We start from the raw sequence: 19,948 nt of genomic DNA, 5'->3' as shown, positions 1-19,948 counted from the left end.
AGTCTGGGATTCTGCCCACCTGGATCCAGTTAACCCTGCAAGTCAATACCCATATGGGTGAGGGTTCCTGACAGGAAGTTTATTGGTGCATTTTGTTGGTTAACTACTCGGTTAAACTCCAGTAGAATCCTGTTCACATTTGGGAATTTCTAAGCCTTGACCCTTGCCAACCTGCACCTAAGCGCTCTGGACTTGGTTAAGTGGGATATATCTCTGTAAGGAGGAGTGCATACTTCGGACGGGGCAAACAGTAGCTTAGTTTGGTGATTCTTAAGCATTGTGATGGGTTTCTGCATGTGCTAGACACACAGATGGATGAAAAGGAAATAAGGAGTGGAGTGAGGTTTTGGTGGATAATTCCCCCCTACCTCAGGAGGACTGAAGATTTTTTCTGCGCTGGATGAGATCAGCTAACTCAGCAAAGGCTGCAGGTTGAATCTGTACCTTCCTAGGTATGGCTTCGTACCATAAGAACATAAGAAATAGGAGCAGGAGTAGGCCAATCGGCCCTTCGAGCCTGCTCCGCCATTCAATAAGATCATGGCTGATCTTCAATAAGATCATGGCTGATCTGGTGAATGTACCATACTTAGTGGTACATTCACCAGGGGCTAATAAAGGAAAAAGGAGCTGCAGGATTTTGTAAATTTTTTTGGTGGTGGCAAGTGTGAGCCATATTATTCAGGCTTCTATGATCAGTAGTATTGAGGTTGAATTTCACTGCATCTAAAACAACATAGCTGCAAGTTATATATCGAGTCTATAGCCTCCAGTCATCTTGTACAATTTCATTGAGATGGTAGTGGTGGGTCCATATGATTTCAGAAACCATAATGCTTGAGGAATTTTTAGCTATCATCTGAACTCCACGCTGCGATTTTAGCCTTAAAATAACTATAGGGTATACATTTTAATAACGTGCATATATAGGGGTGGATGACTTTATTCAGTTTGAGTTCGTCCCCACGTTACGTTGCTGATGGAAAGCAAAATTAGACCAAGACATTCATACATACAAAAGTTTATGATGTAAAAATGTATTAAAATAAATGGATTTCCGCATATTTCATTTTTTTCTAAATTGTCGGTTGTCCGTGAAAACAAATTTACATTAATACTTGATCATTGTATAATTGCTCCGACTACTTAAAAAAACTCCCCCTCACGTTATATTGGATCAAGCTGATGATCTATAAAACACAGGACAACGTCTTTCGTAAAAAAAACTACTGATGACTAATCCTGAGAATAAATGGTATCGAGTGAACTTTGCAAAAAAAAACTCCCTTCTGCCTTGTAGTTTTAAAAGCCAATGGTCTGTGAAACTAGTTATTGTATGTTTGTAGGCTGCTGTTGAAATCGGTGGGCAGTATGCTGGTTCCTGGAAGAGCCCTGGGGGAGTCAGACGCATTCTTGGCTGAGATTCAATGCCTGACCTAGACGCCGACAAACAGAGGGGAGAAGGCAGTCTGAGCTGCAAGGTCGTATTGTGTGGATGTGCCGCGTCTTTACGCTTGCAGATCGTAAAGGAGGGCTGAAAAAGAAGAAAAAAAGAAAACAAAGTAGAGTCTAAAACAAATTGGGGACTGGATTTCGGAAGGACTGGTTTAATGAGCATCTGTTTGAAGAGATCTTTTTAAGGGCACGATTGTGGATATGTTTGAAGGCAAGAGTACTGCAGAAACACAGCACGCCTAGAGACTGGATTTCATGAGCTACTTTAATTTTGTCCGTGGCGGTGGGGCAAACTTGGACGCCGTGGCTTTTTAAAGAAGAAGGATTTATCTGATTTTGTACAAAACGGGTGTGCTTTTTGGGGTCAGAAATCATGGAGACTGTACCAAGATCTAGTTTTCAGCCTCATCCAGGGCTTCAGCAAACCTTAAAGCAGTTTCATCTCAGCAGTATGAGTTCGCTTGGAGGACCTGCGGCTTTCTCTGCTCGATGGGCTCAGGAGATGATGTACAAAAAGGAAACTGGGAAAGAGACAGATCCGATTCTTCACCTACCCATACAACCCCCTCCTGTCATGCCGGGTCCCCTCTTCATCCCCTCGGACCGATCAACGGAGAGATGCGAGACCATTCTGGAGGGGGAGACCATTTCTTGCTTCGTAGTTGGTGGGGAAAAGAGGCTTTGCTTGCCTCAGATCCTGAACTCCGTCCTTAGAGATTTTTCCCTCCAACAGATCAATTCGGTATGTGATGAATTGCATATTTACTGCTCTAGATGCACTGCAGACCAACTGGAGATCCTGAAAGTCATGGGGATCTTGCCGTTCTCTGCCCCATCCTGTGGCTTGATCACCAAGACAGACGCAGAGAGGCTTTGCAATGCCTTACTCTATGGAGGAACCTACCCTCCCCATTGCAAAAAAGAATACTCCAGCACCATTGAATTAGAGATCACAGAAAAAAGCTTCAAAGTATACCATGAGTGTTTTGGGAAGTGCAAGGGACTCTTTGTGCCTGAATTGTACGGTAACCCTCATGCTGCATGTATCCAATGCATGGACTGCAGGCTGATGTACCCTCCTCACAAATTTGTAGTACACTCGCACAAATCATTGGAAAACAGAACCTGCCACTGGGGTTTCGATTCGGCCAACTGGAGAGCCTACGTCCTTTTGAGTCAGGATTACACAGGAAAAGAAGAGAAGGCACGATTGGAACAGTTGCTGGATGAAATAAAAGAGAGATTTGACTACAGCAACAAATACAAAAGAAAAGCACCCAGGGTAAGCATTTCTTCTAACTTGAGACACATCCTTTACTATGGATTATAATAGTTGACTATTTCCACTGTGCTATAGAAAAACAAACAGCAACCATGTCAAAAATAGTACTGAAGGTGTTTAATTGTATTTTATTCAGTTATTCTTCAAACCATAGGCGTGACAAAAGCAGGACTCAGATCTGAACATAATTTCTCTCAACCTGGTATAAAAAGTTAAATCATTTATTTTCGGTTTCACAAGCAGCGACACTAGACACGCATGTATTATGAATGCTGGTTCAGTAGGCAGTTTCGAGCATTTTTTTTTATCATCGTGTGGAAATTACGTATTTAAATCTCTTTCCCATTGTACTTTCCCTTCACTTTGCGGAGACGTTTTTAAATCATGAATATCTTAAAATTCTTAAGGTGTATGTATTTTAATCGTTTCCCATTATAGATAATGACGTGCTAAGTTGAAGCATTAAGTTGACCGCTCAATATGATAGTTTCAGACAAGGGTGTGTGTTTCCCTGCTCACTAATATGTGGGAGTGGTTTTGTGAGATGTGCATTTGTATGGAGAGAGCTGATTGTTAACAACTGCAGGCATGGCCTGTGTAGGGCACTGTTTTACCCAATCCACATCTATTCAGCAGATCCTGAGGAGATTTAATGCCGAAGGCGCTATTTATAAGGAAAACTGGGGCAGCTACTTAATCCGATCTATACTCAAACTAGATTTCAACATCAACACGGCTGTGATTAGTTTCAACTGGAAAATATACATGCGACTCAAGAATATATACTAAATCTGTCTAGGGCAATTCATTCCAAATTATAAAGGTGTGGAGTTTAAAATGAAACAATGCTAGATCCAAAGTTGCAATTTTAAAATCCGTGAATTAGTGCCAACTTCCCTAGTTCAAAGTTCGCTATTAACCTATTAATTCAGATTTCATTCTTTATTTGATTTAAAAATTAAAAGATAGCCATCAGTGTGAAAGAAGTTCGTATTTTTATTTTCCCTATCTCCACCCCCCCCTTTCATTCTGATTTCCAAACAGGAGCTAGCAGACACTGCATTGATTGTTTTTTTTGTGGTGGGTAAAGGTTACGGCCGTGAACCTAGAGCTACCTCTTAACTGAATTGAAGAGGAAACGCTCAACTATTCATTTGCATCAGTTGTTATGAATTTTAAAAAAAAGACGACGAAGCATACTTGGGACATTGTCTGACGAGTATGTTGTTTGACTTTAAATAGCTAATTAATTCCCTCGCGTCTTACGGATTTTTGTCACTCGTGTAATACTGTACATATTACATGGGCAATTACAGAGCGATTAGTATGCAGAAAAATCCCGAGTTGTGTCATGGAATATTGTGTTGCTGAAGTCTTTGGAGAAGAATTGTTTCCGAAAGGTTAATTTCGAAGAAATATGTTGCTGTATTTGTTTTTTTTTGGTGTATAAAATCAAGACCCTTAAGTAAGTTTTGTGGTGTAAAGCAGTAGTTTGAAGAAGGGAAAATAGTGTACTATCTACTTGAATAGTAACATATTAAGCTTATCCATTATAATCAAAGCTATAGGGTCGTTTTGCATACCTTTTCAAAAGTGAACATTATTAAATAATCCAAGTGAACAGACATTGGGGAAAATAAAAGTCCCCTTTGTGCCATCTGGCCGGAATCCGATCTTTCCTGCAAGTTTTAAAGGGACAGGTACAAACTCAGTTTTGTTGGAGATTACTCGCTGCGCAAATCAGTGTATGAAGAAATCGATTATACCAATTCTGGACCCTTTAATGTGTACAAATGTAACGAAGTGATTTTGGTTAAATCGAAGAGTTTTGATTTACAATTGAAGCACATCAGTAACACATTCAATTTACTGTGCAAACTGGAGGACCCCACCAGAAAGTATGGGAAGATCGCATGCTATAAAAACAGGAAGTTGTGGTTAATGAGGCTCGAGTGGATATTGCGAAAGGAGGGAGAACTTAATGTGCAGCAGGAGTGTTGAGAAACCTGGGTGTACAGACTTTGTCAAGATTAGACTTGAACCTTGCCTAGTTCTAACACGCACCTGTTGGTAGAACTCCGTTGAAATTACTGTTGCCCTCTCTAAATGCAAGAGAAGGTGTAACATAACACCAGTTCCTGACAAATGCGTATCATTGATCCTCCCCGTTCGCACCCCTATAATTTTAGGGGAGTGTGGGAAAGACCAAATTCCTAAAAGGCTTTAGCTCTACAACTTTGAAGGACTGGTGAGCTAAAATAAAACACTGACATTACTATCTATATTTCCAACACAAAAACCACGTTGAATGTTTTTTGTACAAAGATTAAATTTCTGAACAATACTGTGACAAATACATGTTTTTACTTTGCAAAAACATGTATATGTCACACGGTTCTACACATTTAATCCTCATTTAAATACTCAGCTTGGAACATTTACAGGGGATTTCAAACCCCCTCTCCAGATGTTAGTTACACAAAGGACACTCAGTCTTAGCTATCCTCCCTCCTATACGGAGACTTGTACGTTATGTGTGTGTCTACTTGCGAGAAGAGGAGACACCCAATGAGACATTTCTTGCTGGCGTAATACTGTTTGCGACGTGACCTCATTGAAGCGCATTTGCATTCGAGGCCCAGTGACGTCACAAAGCACGCCCAACCCCACCCTCAAGAGCGCGCGACGCGGCCGGAGAAGCGCGCGGCCAGTGCACGAGCTCACGCCCCCTCCCCCCCACACACGTTGTCCTCTTAACAATAATAAAAAGATATATAGTTTTTTTTTAAAATAGTATGTGGTGGGTAGCTAAAACGAGGCGCGTTGCTGCCCGAGCAACCCGATTATTATAGTTAAATATTATTAAATAACATTTTTGCCTCACTTAAGTGTTTTGGAATTAGATGTTGTTCTTACGTTTTCTTTTTTAAGAGCCGGGTTTCATTTCGACTGGAAGAGGCGTCGCCGAGATCCTAAATTCAAAAAGGGCAGGGGGAGGGAAACTTGTAAAATGAACGATGAATCCATATTGAAAGTGCATAGAAAAACTGCCATTACCCCCCCACCCTTCAAAAGACCTCCCGCCGGGGAGAGCGGTTGCCCGGGTGACCGGGTCTTTTTATAGGCTGCACCCACGCACTCTCGCGCGTGGACGTTACGCGCACGCGGCCGCGAGGGAAGGGCCTCGTGGTTCGAGGTTTGAGGAAAGCGCGTGTGCTCTGGAACATTTCGCGCCAATTTCCTCAAGGAGGTTAGGTTGGAAAATGTTTAGGTATTTAACCTTTACGCTTTGAAGTCCCTTTAATATGTTCAGGGTAATAAACACATTTAAACAAAAAATGGGTAACATTCTGTAGTTTTTATTTGGTACCAAATATTCTACAGGTTTTAATTGGGGGGGGGGGTGCCATTTTTTTTGAAGACTAAATATGAATGGTGTGTGGCCACACTGCATTTATATGATTTAAATTAACTTTCGTGAGTTTGTTGGCCTATTTGATTTTGCAGTTATCATGGCCAAAGAAGACACCCAGTCCTGTTGAGAGTGACTTTATTACCCTGAAGTAGTTTATACAGCAAGCACAAGAATATTATCAAATATTTAGATATAATTTATGGAGACAAGACATAACAAGTTCATTCATTCTGGGATTTTAGTTTGAAGATTAAACATTTTGATATTTTAGCTAGTGACTTGCCAAAGTTTCTGTTCTGTTTTTACAGAGTTGAGAGGAGAACTCAAATGACCCAACCATAACCTTTTGAAATAACTTTACGGGGTGTGTTAAAATATTGAGAAAGATGATATGGTTTACACTTTAGAGTATTTTTCCAATGTAATACTTTTTATCCTTTGATTAGTTAATAAGCCATATTTGTGTTGGATAGTTTGACCATTTCAAAAGTACTTTGTAGGGGTATTGAATTGTTTGTCAAAAGTATGTCACAAAGTGTTGGAGGGATACAGTGATACAGTTATTTTCTGAATCAAAAGAGCTAGTCCTTCCTCAACAGGTTTTCAATATTTACTTAAAATACCATGGCGCAATTTAGTATACAAATTGAAGGACACTATACTTCTCTTAAACTTACTATATACAATTAAGAGTGGTTTTGAAAACGAACCTTAAGCAACATAACAAGATGGATTAATATTTAGATAATTCTAATGTGTTTGTTCTTTTCAAGGCACTTTTAGGATGAATTAATTTTATTAAAGTGCAATTCCTGAATTTTCTTTGATGGTTGAATGGTTTTTAAGTTTGTTTCCAGTCTCAAGTGAAATTTATTTCTTGTGTGTATTCCTCTAAATATTTAGTATATAGATGCTTCTGTAAAGAATTTTTAATTGTTGTGAAGCTTCAATGATATGTAAATGAAGTCAATTATATGTAGGGTTTTAATTAGCAGCTAGGTTCATGTGTGAAGTACATCAGATTAATTACGTGGCACATCTGCTGATAATTTACTACTTTTCTGCAGACCCATCAAAACTGTGAAATTTGCATCCTTAGGTAGTTTGACAAGAAACAGAAGAATTTGCCAACAAATAAATTGTGTTATGCCCCTGTCTATATTATGTTTGAAACGGTTTTGACTTTTTAACAGGTTGAATGAATCGCTTCATTATGTTACTTAATTTTAGTAGTATCTTCTTGTGCAGTTTTGATGTGTCATTGATGTGGATTAAATTTTTCATTTTAGAAAATTAATGTCTCCTAATATAGATTGCCTGTACAAAGCATTTTAGTGAATCACTTAGGACTAACTGTATTTAAATAGTCACTAAAAAACCTGACCTTTTTATAGTGAGAAAGTTAGTAATTCAGGTTTTCCATATATTGATTAAGCAAGTCCTATTATTTGTTATGTTTGCATATGTGTGTGCGTGTGCTGCAGGGGTGATGGGAACATATTTAATCTGCCTTTGGGAAATAACTTTCTGTCCCAGGGCGAGGGGTGTGGGAAGGACTGAAGGGTAGCTGTCGAGCATACACAAGAGTCATATTGGCCCAAAATGGCATAATGAGATTTTTTTGAAGGAGAACATAGGTGGTTTTATGAGGGTTCTCACAATAAGGGTACATCAACATCTATTTTCCACTATTCTTCTGATGATATTTTTGAGTGACTTGAAGCACTGTATATGCCTGTTTAGTAACATTTGTGGTTGAATGACATTTGAATATGAATGTGAATGTGTGAACTTTAATCTCTTAAAGAGGGCAGTCATTGACAGCCCAAAGTGACAGCCCCAAGGGAATTGGGAGATTTGATAGAGTAAACAGTATGCATTAAATTGTTAACAAGCCTGAAGTCTTTCAAAATCTTACTATTGTATGCCATTACTGAAAGCTCAAGATCTAATCACGTTGTTTTATAGATTCATCGGTTATGTGTGATTTTTAAATGCTAGGTATGAATACAGGACACTGTTAATATGACACCTACTAACGATTGCAAGTTTTATTTAAAATGCATATTTATGCAAGGTTATGTCATTTTAATTTTGGACTGCATAGATGGCTTTGTCAGTTGACTGTTACTTACTGAATCCCACCTTAGAGGACACCCACTCCCCCAAATAGTTCAAAAGACTCACCATGATTCCCACTCCTGATTGCTACCCTGCTGTAATTGTGCATGTTGGATGTCAAATGAGAACAGAATTGGGCATGTATAATGGTCACTTGGACAAGGTACCAGAAGGTGCCAGTTGCCCATGCAACTCTATCCTAGCCTTCAGAGGAAGACATGAGATAAACTAACAAGAAAGCCATTTGTTTCCTCCAATTGTTTCCTCTTCTCTACTGAAGTAGCTGAATATTGCTGAGATACAATCCCATGGGTGTCAACAGCTCTTGGGTACTTCATTCAATGGCCATTCTTCATTTTGAGCCTAGACATTGAGTGTTGGCGGACTAATTGGGCTAGGAGAGCACCACAGTCAGTTTTAATCCTGCTCCCACCCGACATCCAAACATGCATAATTTCCAGCAGAGATAAGTGGATAAAAATCAGGAGCTGGAATCGTGGATGATTTTTTTTCTCCTGCTCCCTACCAGGGTCATTGAGGCCAATTGTAATGTTCTTTCTGAGATTATTTAGCTAAACATAGACTGGGGACCTAACCTGGTCTGTATGGCTCAGTATCACACCATATTGTGCATTAGGGAATCCATTTTATCTTTTGTTGCTATTTTCTGGCCGTTTTAGTGTAAAGAAACACAGGAGTATGTCTTCTTTATTTGATAGCAAATTATATTTTTAGGAAAAATCCCAATCCATTGTTGAGTATATTCAAGGCTGAGATAGATAGATTTTTGGGGTCTAGGAGAATCAAGGGAAATGGGGATTGGGCGGGAAAGTGGAGTTGAGATCGACGATCAGCCATGATCTTATTGAATGGCGGAGCAGTCTCGAGGGGCCGTATGGCCTACTCCTGCTCCTAATTCTTATGTTCTTATCCATAAAGTTGGTGGAATGAAGCAAAAGTAACTATATTGTGTTTCTCCAATAATGGGCACCTAAACACATTTGTGGGAAAACAAATTACTGTGATCTTTAACTGGAGTGCAGTACATGATAAATATATATTTATTTTTAAAGCTGACATTTGTACCTGTTCATCCTAAGGCTTTAGGGTTGGTGACAAAACAACCAAGACAAGAATCCATTGTTTTATTTCATCCACTCCAACCTTAAATTGGTGTTAAATCCAAATAACTTTGACAATGCAATTTGATTGACTGGGCTCTTTGTGCTAGGAGGGAAAGCTGTAGGTAGGTCAGATCACCTTGCAAATAGGTTGTAATCCCAAACATTCAGCTGTGGGCTATGGTGTATGCCTAGAGATACCTAAAAACATGGAGAAAATAAATATAAAAATGTGGGGAAATATTCTTGAAAACCTTTATTAAATGAAGTTTTTTATATAACAAAAGTGATTGGTTCAGATCTTCATTTATGGTCTTTTAAAGAAACAACCCTGGTGACTTGGGAATGGTGTCCTATATTTATTAGAGTTTTGTGTATTGCTGGAGCCAGGAAGGATTCATTTTTAAGTGTAGCCTTCAGGATAGCAGAATTGATTCTGAAAATTGCGTAGAGTACAGATTAAGTTTGAAAAGTGATGGTTCAGCTTGTGTGGTTGAGATGTGATCCTTGTGTATTTTCACATTTTTTGGGGTTGATTTTGGTGTTGATTTTTTTCTCTAGCTCATACTGTTTTTTCTCCACATCCCTTCTCCCCAAAGGAAATACAATAATCACGTTTTGATACTTCAACAGAAGCCATTTTCTAAACAGATTGGGAAGAATTGTTTGGTGTAAGCATACTTAGTTTTTTGCAGACTATGCAGCATAGTGAACTAGCTTTTAAAAAAAAGTGCAATGTTTTCAGAATGAATAAAGTTGTGTGACAATTATAATTAATGTCATATGTTTAATGTGGTAAAAAAAAAGCTGCTCTTGGACCCTTTGGATAGATTTTGTGAAGTATTTTCATTTAGCTGATCATTGATACCATTTTTTTGAAAAGTATTTGATACACTTTAGTGTACTCTACCTATTTTTATTATTTGTATGACTTCACAGCATTAGTATTGGTAAACAATAATGAGTGAATGGACCTCTATACAGTAGTCTTATTGTAGCCTTTTATATTTATTTCCTTATCCAAGATTAAACCATGTAGTGCAGTGATCACACAGAAAACATTGTGCATTAGTTACTGCAACCCTGTTTTTATGACTTTGTACTTTCAGCTAGCTGTAGTTAAAGAATGATTTGAATCAGCTATGGACTAGTGTCTGCCAGGGACAATATTATGAACCCTAGTCAGTAGCCAGTCTGTCTAGCTTGTGGAGGATATTCAATAAGCTTATAAGTCACGTGTTAGTTTATGGCGCTAGTTGTTAAAATTCTCTTAACTGCAGCAGCATGCTGACAGTACGTTCCAGACATTCTGTCAGTATTTTGCTGCTTCAGCCACAGTGGCCTTTGTGCGGTGATGTCAGTTTTCATTCCCATGTGTTGCTGAGGGCACTGACATATGACCCCGATGATACTGTTTTCCCCACCCCTAAGGTGCCTGAAGATCCCAGATGGCAGCATGAAGTTGGAGGGGGAAGGGCAAAAACCTTAAAGGAAAGAAATGCTGGGATCATGTAGGAACTCCTAAATAAATGTAGCCTTGTTTTTATTTTAAATTTAATTGTTTCAATTTCAAGGAAAATTTACGGAAATTGAATGCTGTAGATTATTATGTTATATATTTGCATTGTGGTAAAGGCTTTTATATATAGTTTTCCCTTATTATAAATATAACCCCTTACCACCACATAATGAATTACCATAGATTTTCTCTTATTTACATCATTGTACCATTACCTTCTCTGTTTATGATCCATCAGTACATTGGAAGAAGCAAATGGTATTGCTTCATTGATTTATTTCTCATTACTTTGCCACCACAAAGACTATGTAGGATCGCAAGATTAATATGGATGAGGCTGGTCAATCGGCTCATCTTAGCTCCTGGTCCAGAAAGTATGGTTCTAGGGTTTTCGCCTCTGCTCACACTTTTTGTTTGAAGAACTTCCTGATTTTAGACCTAAATGTAACTTTATTAGTTTGAACCTGTGTCCCCTTGGCTTGCTCTCATGCTTTCTACCTTTTCCATACCCTTTATTATCTTACGTGCCTGTATAAGGTCACTTCTCAGTACAACTTGTTAAAAATTCTCCAGTTTTAAGCGCCGTGGGATTTTTGCTACGTTAAAGACGCTATATAAATGCAAGTTGTTGTTGTAGGACTCAGGTCTATTTTTAAAACCAAAATGATTGATTTTGAGGAGACTTCATCATACCACAAAAACATGGGAATGTAACAAAAGAGTACTGTAAAATATGGACTTTATCATACAAATAGAGTCTATCACAGGGTTTTGTCTTTTTCTTCTTAAGCAGATTCAGTAGTGACTTTCCAAAGGGAATTGGATATATACTTGATTAGGAAAAATTTGCAGGGCTATGAGGAAAGAGCAGTGAAGTGGGACTAATTCGACAGTTCTTCCAAAGAGCCGGCACAGGCATGATGGCCCGAATGGCCTCCTTCTATGCTGCATTATTCTATGTCTTTAGCAGCTCTCATTCAAATGACAATGTCAGGTGCCCTGAAACTATTATAGTTAATTTTTCCCTAGAAGTTCCAGACTTGATTAATTCCAGCTTGAGTACCTTGTAATCCTTTCATGTATTATAAAAGCCATTTCTGTAGGACTTACGGGCATCAGCTCTGTGCGGACCTGTAATTTGTGTTCTCTAGTAGTTTTGAAGTTTAGTGGTCAGGAACTAGACTACTGCAATAGAGTAATAAATGATCAAAAACTTAAAAGGGGACAATTCTGCTCAATTCAGAAATTGATTTCAACCCCTTTGCCCCTGTGAATTTTGGAAAATTCCAAAGTTATCACTGGAATTATATTAATGGTAGCTGCTTTTGGATAGATTGGTAAGCAAGACCTTTTAATATTGCATAAGTTTGTATTACTTTTAGAATATTCTTTCAAAGTTTCCATTCACAATTTTGGCTATGTCACCACAAATGTTAAAAGTGGCCTCTTACTCCATATTACACGTGTTCAATATAAAAATGATTGCACATTTTAAACCTTCCCTTCTCTCCTCCCCCTCACAAAGTTCCAAAAGTTTTCTCCTATCATAGTTAGAAATTAGCATATGAGAAGAACTAAAATATTGGGAGAATTACTGAATTCCCATGGTATCCCAATCTTCTATTCTTTCTTTGTCTGAGTGTTTGAATATTAAAGAAGTGAAGAGGAGGGTAGCATTTCACATGCAGCTCATGAAAGGTTCCCCCATTCAAAGCATTGTATTGAGGCTGTGATGTTGCCAGGTTTCTGCATGGCTTTCCAGATCGATGTCTTAAGAGACTTCAGCTTAGAGTATGGGTTTAGATTTAACTATTTCCTGATTTGCATAGTGAAATATTGTTATCAGCAAACAACTTATGTGGTCAGGGAAGCTCTACTACAGGTAACCGAGAAGCTCAAACCACTATTTCAGATGAACAATTTGCAATAGTTTTTAATTTATTTGTAATTTATAGGTATCATGGCTAATGTTCAACCGACACTTGCACTGTTTATCAGCATGCTTTGCAGACTGGATTCCAAAAATTCACTACATTCATTCATCAAAAATGTCTGAAATAATTTGTGGTCACTTTAGTTTTTGTAATACGAAAGTGATCCATACTTATTGTGCATTTGTACGTTCTAGGAGAGAGGGTGGAACACAAAATGCAAGGCATTCCTAAGTGTATTTGAGGAAATACTGGCACAGTTTTTGTTTGAGGTATGAGTAAGCTGACAATTGATTTGGACAGACCAAAGTTTTTCATCCTGAAACAAAAACTGAAAGACTATTCAGGTTATAGGCTGAATATGGTGAAATTAACCTATCTTAAAGTCCATTTGTGTAAAATACCAACCCCAGTTCCACAGAGCGGGGACAGATGCAGGTTCCCATCTCGTTCTCGGTTCGTGACCTGAATTACATGGATCGGTTATGCACTGAGTGGAGGCTGTCATGTCTCCCCCGGCAGAGGAGAGAATCATGCTTGGACAGTCCCTGGCATCTAGTGCTGGCTGACAACAGGAGGCAAAATCCACTTGTAGAAAGGCTCCTGGTGATAGCATCAATTACAAATATATTAACTTGAACTGTATTTAAAAAAAGACTATTCAGCTACAAAGCTCATTTGGAAGTCCACCCCCAGAAGAGTCATTATAGGTGTCCTTTACCAAAATATTTTGACCTGGCTGGGTGACTAGGCTGGAGAGGGTTAACTGTAGAAAATTACTTCAGTCCCACCCCCCTACGCACACACACACGCACGTACTCACTCACATGTAGGTAACTGGAGGGGTGGTTGGTGGTTGGATAGAATAATGACCATTTGTTGCTCTTAATCTAATGCGACACGCTTGTATTCAGATATTCAGCATCAACTGTGCAAAATTAGTAATGTTTTGTGAGTTTAAGAGAATCATGTGGTTGAAAAGTCTACTTGAGAAGTGGGAAAGTTTATGTAATGATCGGTGAGCCATTTTTTGGGGAGAAAACAGTGAATTTTAAAAGATGTATCTGACGTTTTAATATACTGTTAGAAGTTTGATTTGTACTACAAAAATTTGGCTACTAATACTTGCAACAGTGCATTAAACTTTCTCTCTCCTACCCAACACGTTAAACCAAAAAAGAAATACTAGGGGTGTGATTTTAGGAGGCAATTGTGGGTGCGTTGGGCGGGGGTTCGGAAAATTGCAGAAATCCCATTCGGGTTCGGAAGCCGGCTCCAACCCGCCGACTTCTGAGTTTCCCAGGGACTCACCTGTGTGTGCGCAGGTGACCCGAAAACGGAAGTCCCGCCAGCTTTAATTGCCAGCGGGATGACAGTTAAAGAGCCAAATGTACCCCATTGAGGTACTTAAGGCACTTCACCTGTGACAGATTAAATACTTAGAAAGATTTTTAACTTACCTGGGCGGCTTGCCCACCGTTTCTGATTCACGCCTGGTTAAGGGCCGAATCAGGCACAAAGAAACTAAATAAATTAAATAAAAAACCATGGAAGGAAGTGAAAACACTGAATGAACCTACCTTTGAAACCTGCTCCGATGTCCAATGTGTCTCGCTCCGATGTCCCGCCCCTCACCCCCCCGCCCCCCCCCCCGATCTTCCCCTCTCCCCCCCGATCTTCCCCTCTTCCCCGCCCCTGGTCTTCCGCCAGATGACATCTCACTCTCTCTCTTTCTCGCGCCCCCCCCCCCCACACACTTCACGTTGCAGCTCCTGACGGCAGCCAGCCTATCAATCTGTCTAGCTGCCGGGCGCAAAACCTGGAGAGGACATTAATCACCATCAATCAACATACAATCGCGTCAGAAATGTTCATGCGGGTTTGCCACGTGCACCTTCACCCCCCCCTGCTGCCAGCCCGCCACCATTGTAAAATTGAGCCCAAGGTGTGCAATTGAATCACTCTCTTGCCACAGGAATGAACCCTGTGTTTCATTATGGATGCATTTTAATGCTTATATTAAATGTAATCTGTATTTGCTGGGTGGTGTTCCCATTTTGTGGTATGCAGTTTTATTTTATTCCGTCTCCATGTGCCATGTATCATTGCCTGGAGTTGAGAATTGGTGGGTGACTTGCTCCCTTTGCCAGTGATGCTCTTGAACCAGCCACTCCACTATTAGGTGCACAGAAACAATCCAGGATGAATAACCCTCTCAATTTGTTCCCCACTTTCCTTCCCAGTAAGGAATTACCTGGCCTGTACTCAGAATCTGCCCCTAAATCATGGTTAAACAAGGTAATTTAGTATGGGGGATTGTGGAACACTTGTTTACTGAACTACTGCAACATTTTTGTGTTGTTTGGATGCTTAAAATGTAACTTATTCCTACAGTATAGAATTGCAACAATTAGTAGGTATACAACTGACTGAATAACTTATACCAATATATCAATTTAATCATTGGAAGTAGTTATAATCAGACATACTCTGTATCAGTAAATTTGTTTATGTTTTCGTATTAGTTGCAGGGTGGGGGGGTTGTGCGGTATAAAGCATTATTCAGACTAGGACTTGGCTCTCATGACCTTTCTTATTAATGTGGTTTACATGACATATGGGATGTGGAAGCAAGGGCACAAGTAGGAGTTTTTTATGTTTCCCTCACTTCAACAAATCAGATTGAATGGAGGAACATTTTTGTGAATGGAAAAGGAAAAACAAAATACTGTAATAAGAAAGAAGACAAAACTGTTGACAGGTGTAAAGAAATAAATGAGGCACAAACCTTCAAAGAGGTAGTAGACAGATGGGAGAGGAATAAGAATGTCAGCTGGGGGAGGTCAGAGTACCAGCCGTATCCCAGGAACAGAGGCTGAAACGTAGGCAGAAAACAAAAGCTGACAGGCAGCCTTCAAACTCACTCTAACAAGAGTGTATATGCATGGAAGATCAAGCCTATTCATAGCTCTGAAGGGGAATCTCTGGAGGACCACCTGAAGGATTTAGAGAGGAAGTTCTCTGCAGCCAGGATTTGGAAACCAGTTTAGACACAAATGGCTAAGTTGGGAGTGAGAACAAAAGGATTACAATATATTGATACACATCTACCTTAGGGATGTGTTTACATTTACCAGATATGACGCTGCAGAAATAAACTCCTTAGTCTAGGTTTCTGAAACAAAAATAAACCTGATGTTTTTCTGATTCAGCTGTATAAACTTAGTGATTACTTTGCACAACAGAATGTTATTTATTTTTGATTCTTTATTATTTAGAGTTTTAAAAAGAGCCATGCAATAACATTGAAAAACAGACCATCGCTGAAAACTGATAGGGGTATTTGAGCTGTATCCGAGTAGAGAAAAGGGTGTTGGCTCTCTGAAGGATTGAGACCGAAATATTTGAGGTTGGGTAAAGAGTCTAATTTGTACATATTTTAAAAATGTCGAAAATTGTCAGCAAATCTCCACCAAGATACTCATTTAGTTTAAAGAACACCATTGGTTATGGAAAACTCATTTGGGTGTTAATTCTTTTTTTCCAGATTTCCTCATTTTGCAGTTATTGAGTATTGAATTGAGGTTATGTCAGTTGCATCAAACTGTAATAGTGGGATCCTAGGTGAGGCTGGTTCTTGGTACAGCATTACTGTCAGCGGATTGCACAAATTGGCTCAGGAAGTGTCTGTTGATGTTTCCTGTCAATCAATAAAAGTTGGCCTAGGAATGTCCTTTCTAAAGGGAACACTATGTAGAAAGGGAAGGAGGATAATTATTGAATAATGTTCTTTTCCAGATTGTATTGTATTTACAAGGCCGGAAACCAAAAAAAAACCTTTTTTGGCTCAAATCCAAATGGATTAGCTAAAAAGGACATGGTCTCTGATCTGTCAGAACTTCAACTGGTTTATTAATTGGAGGTGAACTTTCAGGCAAATTCTCATTCCTCCAAGAAAATCAGCGACAGACGCAACTTACTTAAAGGATTATCAAATTATTATTAATCTGTTCAGTACTGAATTACATTTTTCTGCTTTCAAAATATGCATTTTGTTTTCTTTTGTCAAACATGCTTCTGAAATGATATCTATACATTTCCAGTGGTGAATATTCTATAGTAAAATTAAAGAAATGCACAGAACCAGATCACAGTATTCTTTACATAAATTTCAGTCTTCTTTTCAATGTAGGGGCATGACTGTAGTCGTGAAAATAGGGACACACTGCAAGCTGTTATAGGATTAATACTGTATAGTCTTCATGGTATTAGAACACTATTAGTTAAGCGATTGTGTCCTTAGTTGGCTGCAGTCAGCTGTAATATAAAACTATATGGAAACACCAATGTTCATTAGACATATTAGAGCTGTTAAAGCTACTGTGTTTTATAGAAGTAAAGTTTTCCTGTCTCATGTGATCATTTCACACAAAACATTATGACAAATATCCAATAACATTGCATAGAAAACTGAATTTGTAGTATTAAAATGTCTTCATAAGGCTCTCTGACATAACACTTATTATCATACTATTCACCCTGTAGTAGAAAATACCCTGGGCTTGTAGCAACATATTTTTGTAAGTAGTATGCTGTACACCTTGGACGAATACCAGGGAACAATTTATTATATGACAAGTATTGATCTTGGATAGGTATGCAAATGGATTGAAGGTGATTGTTTTGACCAGCAATGCTTAAATTTGTAATTTCACACATGTGGAGCTGAATTTGAAATTGCAAAGTAAAAAACACTTAATTATATGTTCACTTTTTTAAAATCCTGATATAAAATGTGCTTACACAAATTTGCTGTGAAAATGTAATAAGTACTGAATATTCCTGGGCAGTCTGTACCATTAAGGTAGCAGTACCCTTATCCATTTTAAATCTGTAGGGATGTCGTGGAGGCTGATAGAATAAGTTGATATTAACAGTTTCTATTGTTGGTGTTCTTAAAAATGAATTTTAGCTTTATGTTATTGAAGCTATTACTGGTTTTCTTCTCTAACTGTAGATTCTAAGCAGGAATTTTGTTACCAGTAGATAGACTACTGATAAACTGAAAAAATTGCACTGCTTGTGCCAAACTATGAAGTCTGTTTCATCTTGTTCCTAAAACTTTTTATTGCAGTTTTAGGAACATAGGAGCATATGAACAGGAGTAGGCCATTTAGCCCCTCGAGCCTGTTCTGCCATTCAATGAGATCATGGCTGATCTATGACCTAACTCCGTAGACCCGCCGTAGCCCTATATCCCTTAATACCTTTGGTTAACAAAAATCTATCAATCTCAGATTTAAAACTAATAATTGAGCTAGCATCAACTTTAAAAAAAACTGCAATAAAAGTCAACAGACATGGAGGGATTTTTAAAAAAAACTTTAAACAGAATTAAAGATTTTTCTGCAGTACCCTGATTACTTTGTAAAAAAAAATCTTCAAATTAAAAGAAAGGTTGATGAAATATCTCTATTTGTTGTGACAAACACAGTCTTCAGTTTTTTTTATAGAGTTCAGTGATCTGGTTGGATAAAGCAGGAGGAGAGGTTGATAATTGTCCTTTCCATTCAGTGCAAAGGGCATAGCGTCTGTTTGCATTATTCATCACACTGAAATGTACACATCTTTGGCGTCTTCTCTTCCTCCCGTCTCCCCGGTCACACAGTCTGTGCTCTCTGACATTGGTCTAATCAAACTATGGTGATGAGGCTAGACACATGCAATATGATGCTGTAGTTATATTAAGATTTGTTGTAGTAATCTAGCCTCAGTCTATTGAACAGACGCAGACAGTATAAGCTTAGTACTTTAAAGAAAACTGCTTCACGACGTAGTGTATTAAATAGACACAGACACTTTAATAAAAAAATGATAGCATAGTAGTTAAACACACCGGTAGGAATTTTAACTCCCGGACAGGAAAGCCGCCTAGCAAGCGGCCGGCCTGTCCGGAAGCGGTAGTGGGAAGCCCAGCCGATTTTCACGTTCAGGCCTCATTAACCTGCCGCTGACTGAGTAGACTGGAAAGTTGGCTGAAATCAGGAGGTTGCCAGGCCCTAGGTAAGTGCGAGAATGGGCGTTCAAGGCTGGTCAGGGGTTGGGAGTCTGCGTAAGGAAGGCCTACACTTCGCTTGTGAGGCTCGGAGGAGCACTCCTACTCCTAGCCCAACCAAGGAAAGTTTTAATTTACCATGCAGGCCCTCTTCGGCAGTCTGATCAGATTCTTGCCATTTGGGCGGCTGTGCAGGCTTCCTGGTTAAGATGATGTAATAAGACCTCAATTTGCATAAATGTATGAGGCTCCCGGCTGACTCAGGTGAGCACCTCAAACTCCTGAAAAACCAGCCATTTTAAAACTGCAACAGATCGGGGACAGAGCCGGTAATTCACCTGCTCCATTTTAGCTATCCCCCGCCAGGTTTCTTCTGGGTGTGGGGGAGTTAAAATTCCTCAGACATTAGCCTGACACTTGAAGTGTGGCCACACTTGAAGTATGGCCACTTGGGTAAGGTACTGAGTTACCTGTGGAAAGTATCCAGCATGTGTCACTCAGAGAAGGGGTAAGCAGGGAAAACTGGAGGAAGAAAAAAATGTACATTTAGAACATATAAATGCTCGTTTCTATGTAGAATGAAGATAGTCATGGCACAAGAAGGTTCAGAGTTACAGTGAGCAGGTGATCAGACAGGACCAGAGTGGGCAATTCAGCAAGTAGTCCATTGCCAGGTTATACTAGCATTTGTGTTTACTAATGTTGACGTGAAACCAGTAATTGTTTCTTGGTGATCTATATTATGAATTTTCAGTCACCTTGTATTAATTTAGAGTTGATACAGCTCATGTAAATTTCTTGTTCTGTTTCCCCCCCCCCCATACTTTTTGTAACAAAAATAAGGACGATTCAGAGGAGCTTTGATCCATGTGTTTTTGATTAGGCTCATATTTCAAAAATTTTGCATGTATTTTGCATAAACTTCTGGTGAAAGTTTTTTATTGTTAACAGTTTAATCAAAATTGCAATTTTGTATGTTAATTTAACATGATTTAAGTGTGTATTGCAACCAACAATTTCTATTTTCAGCCTTTCTCACTGTATAATGT

General features: G+C 38.9%; 1 protein-coding gene across 1 annotated transcript in view; it reads left to right on the top strand.

Moving 5' to 3' along the window:
• The first annotated feature begins 1,412 nt into the window (after positions 1-1,412).
• skia (v-ski avian sarcoma viral oncogene homolog a) overlaps positions 1,413-19,948 on the top strand; it is a 153,838-nt gene continuing 135,302 nt past the window's right edge. Inside the window, exon 1 of the mRNA XM_067970241.1 lies at positions 1,413-2,737. Within this exon, the coding sequence (XP_067826342.1) occupies positions 1,829-2,737 (909 nt within the window). The 5' untranslated portion in view covers positions 1,413-1,828. The remainder of the gene's footprint in view (positions 2,738-19,948) is intronic.

The sequence above is a fragment of the Heptranchias perlo genome, chromosome 32 (assembly GCF_035084215.1).
Source record: "Heptranchias perlo isolate sHepPer1 chromosome 32, sHepPer1.hap1, whole genome shotgun sequence".
NCBI classification, from domain to species: domain Eukaryota; kingdom Metazoa; phylum Chordata; class Chondrichthyes; order Hexanchiformes; family Hexanchidae; genus Heptranchias; species Heptranchias perlo.
Note: the sequence above shows the minus strand (reverse complement) of the source record. Positions and strands in the feature narration are given on the sequence as shown.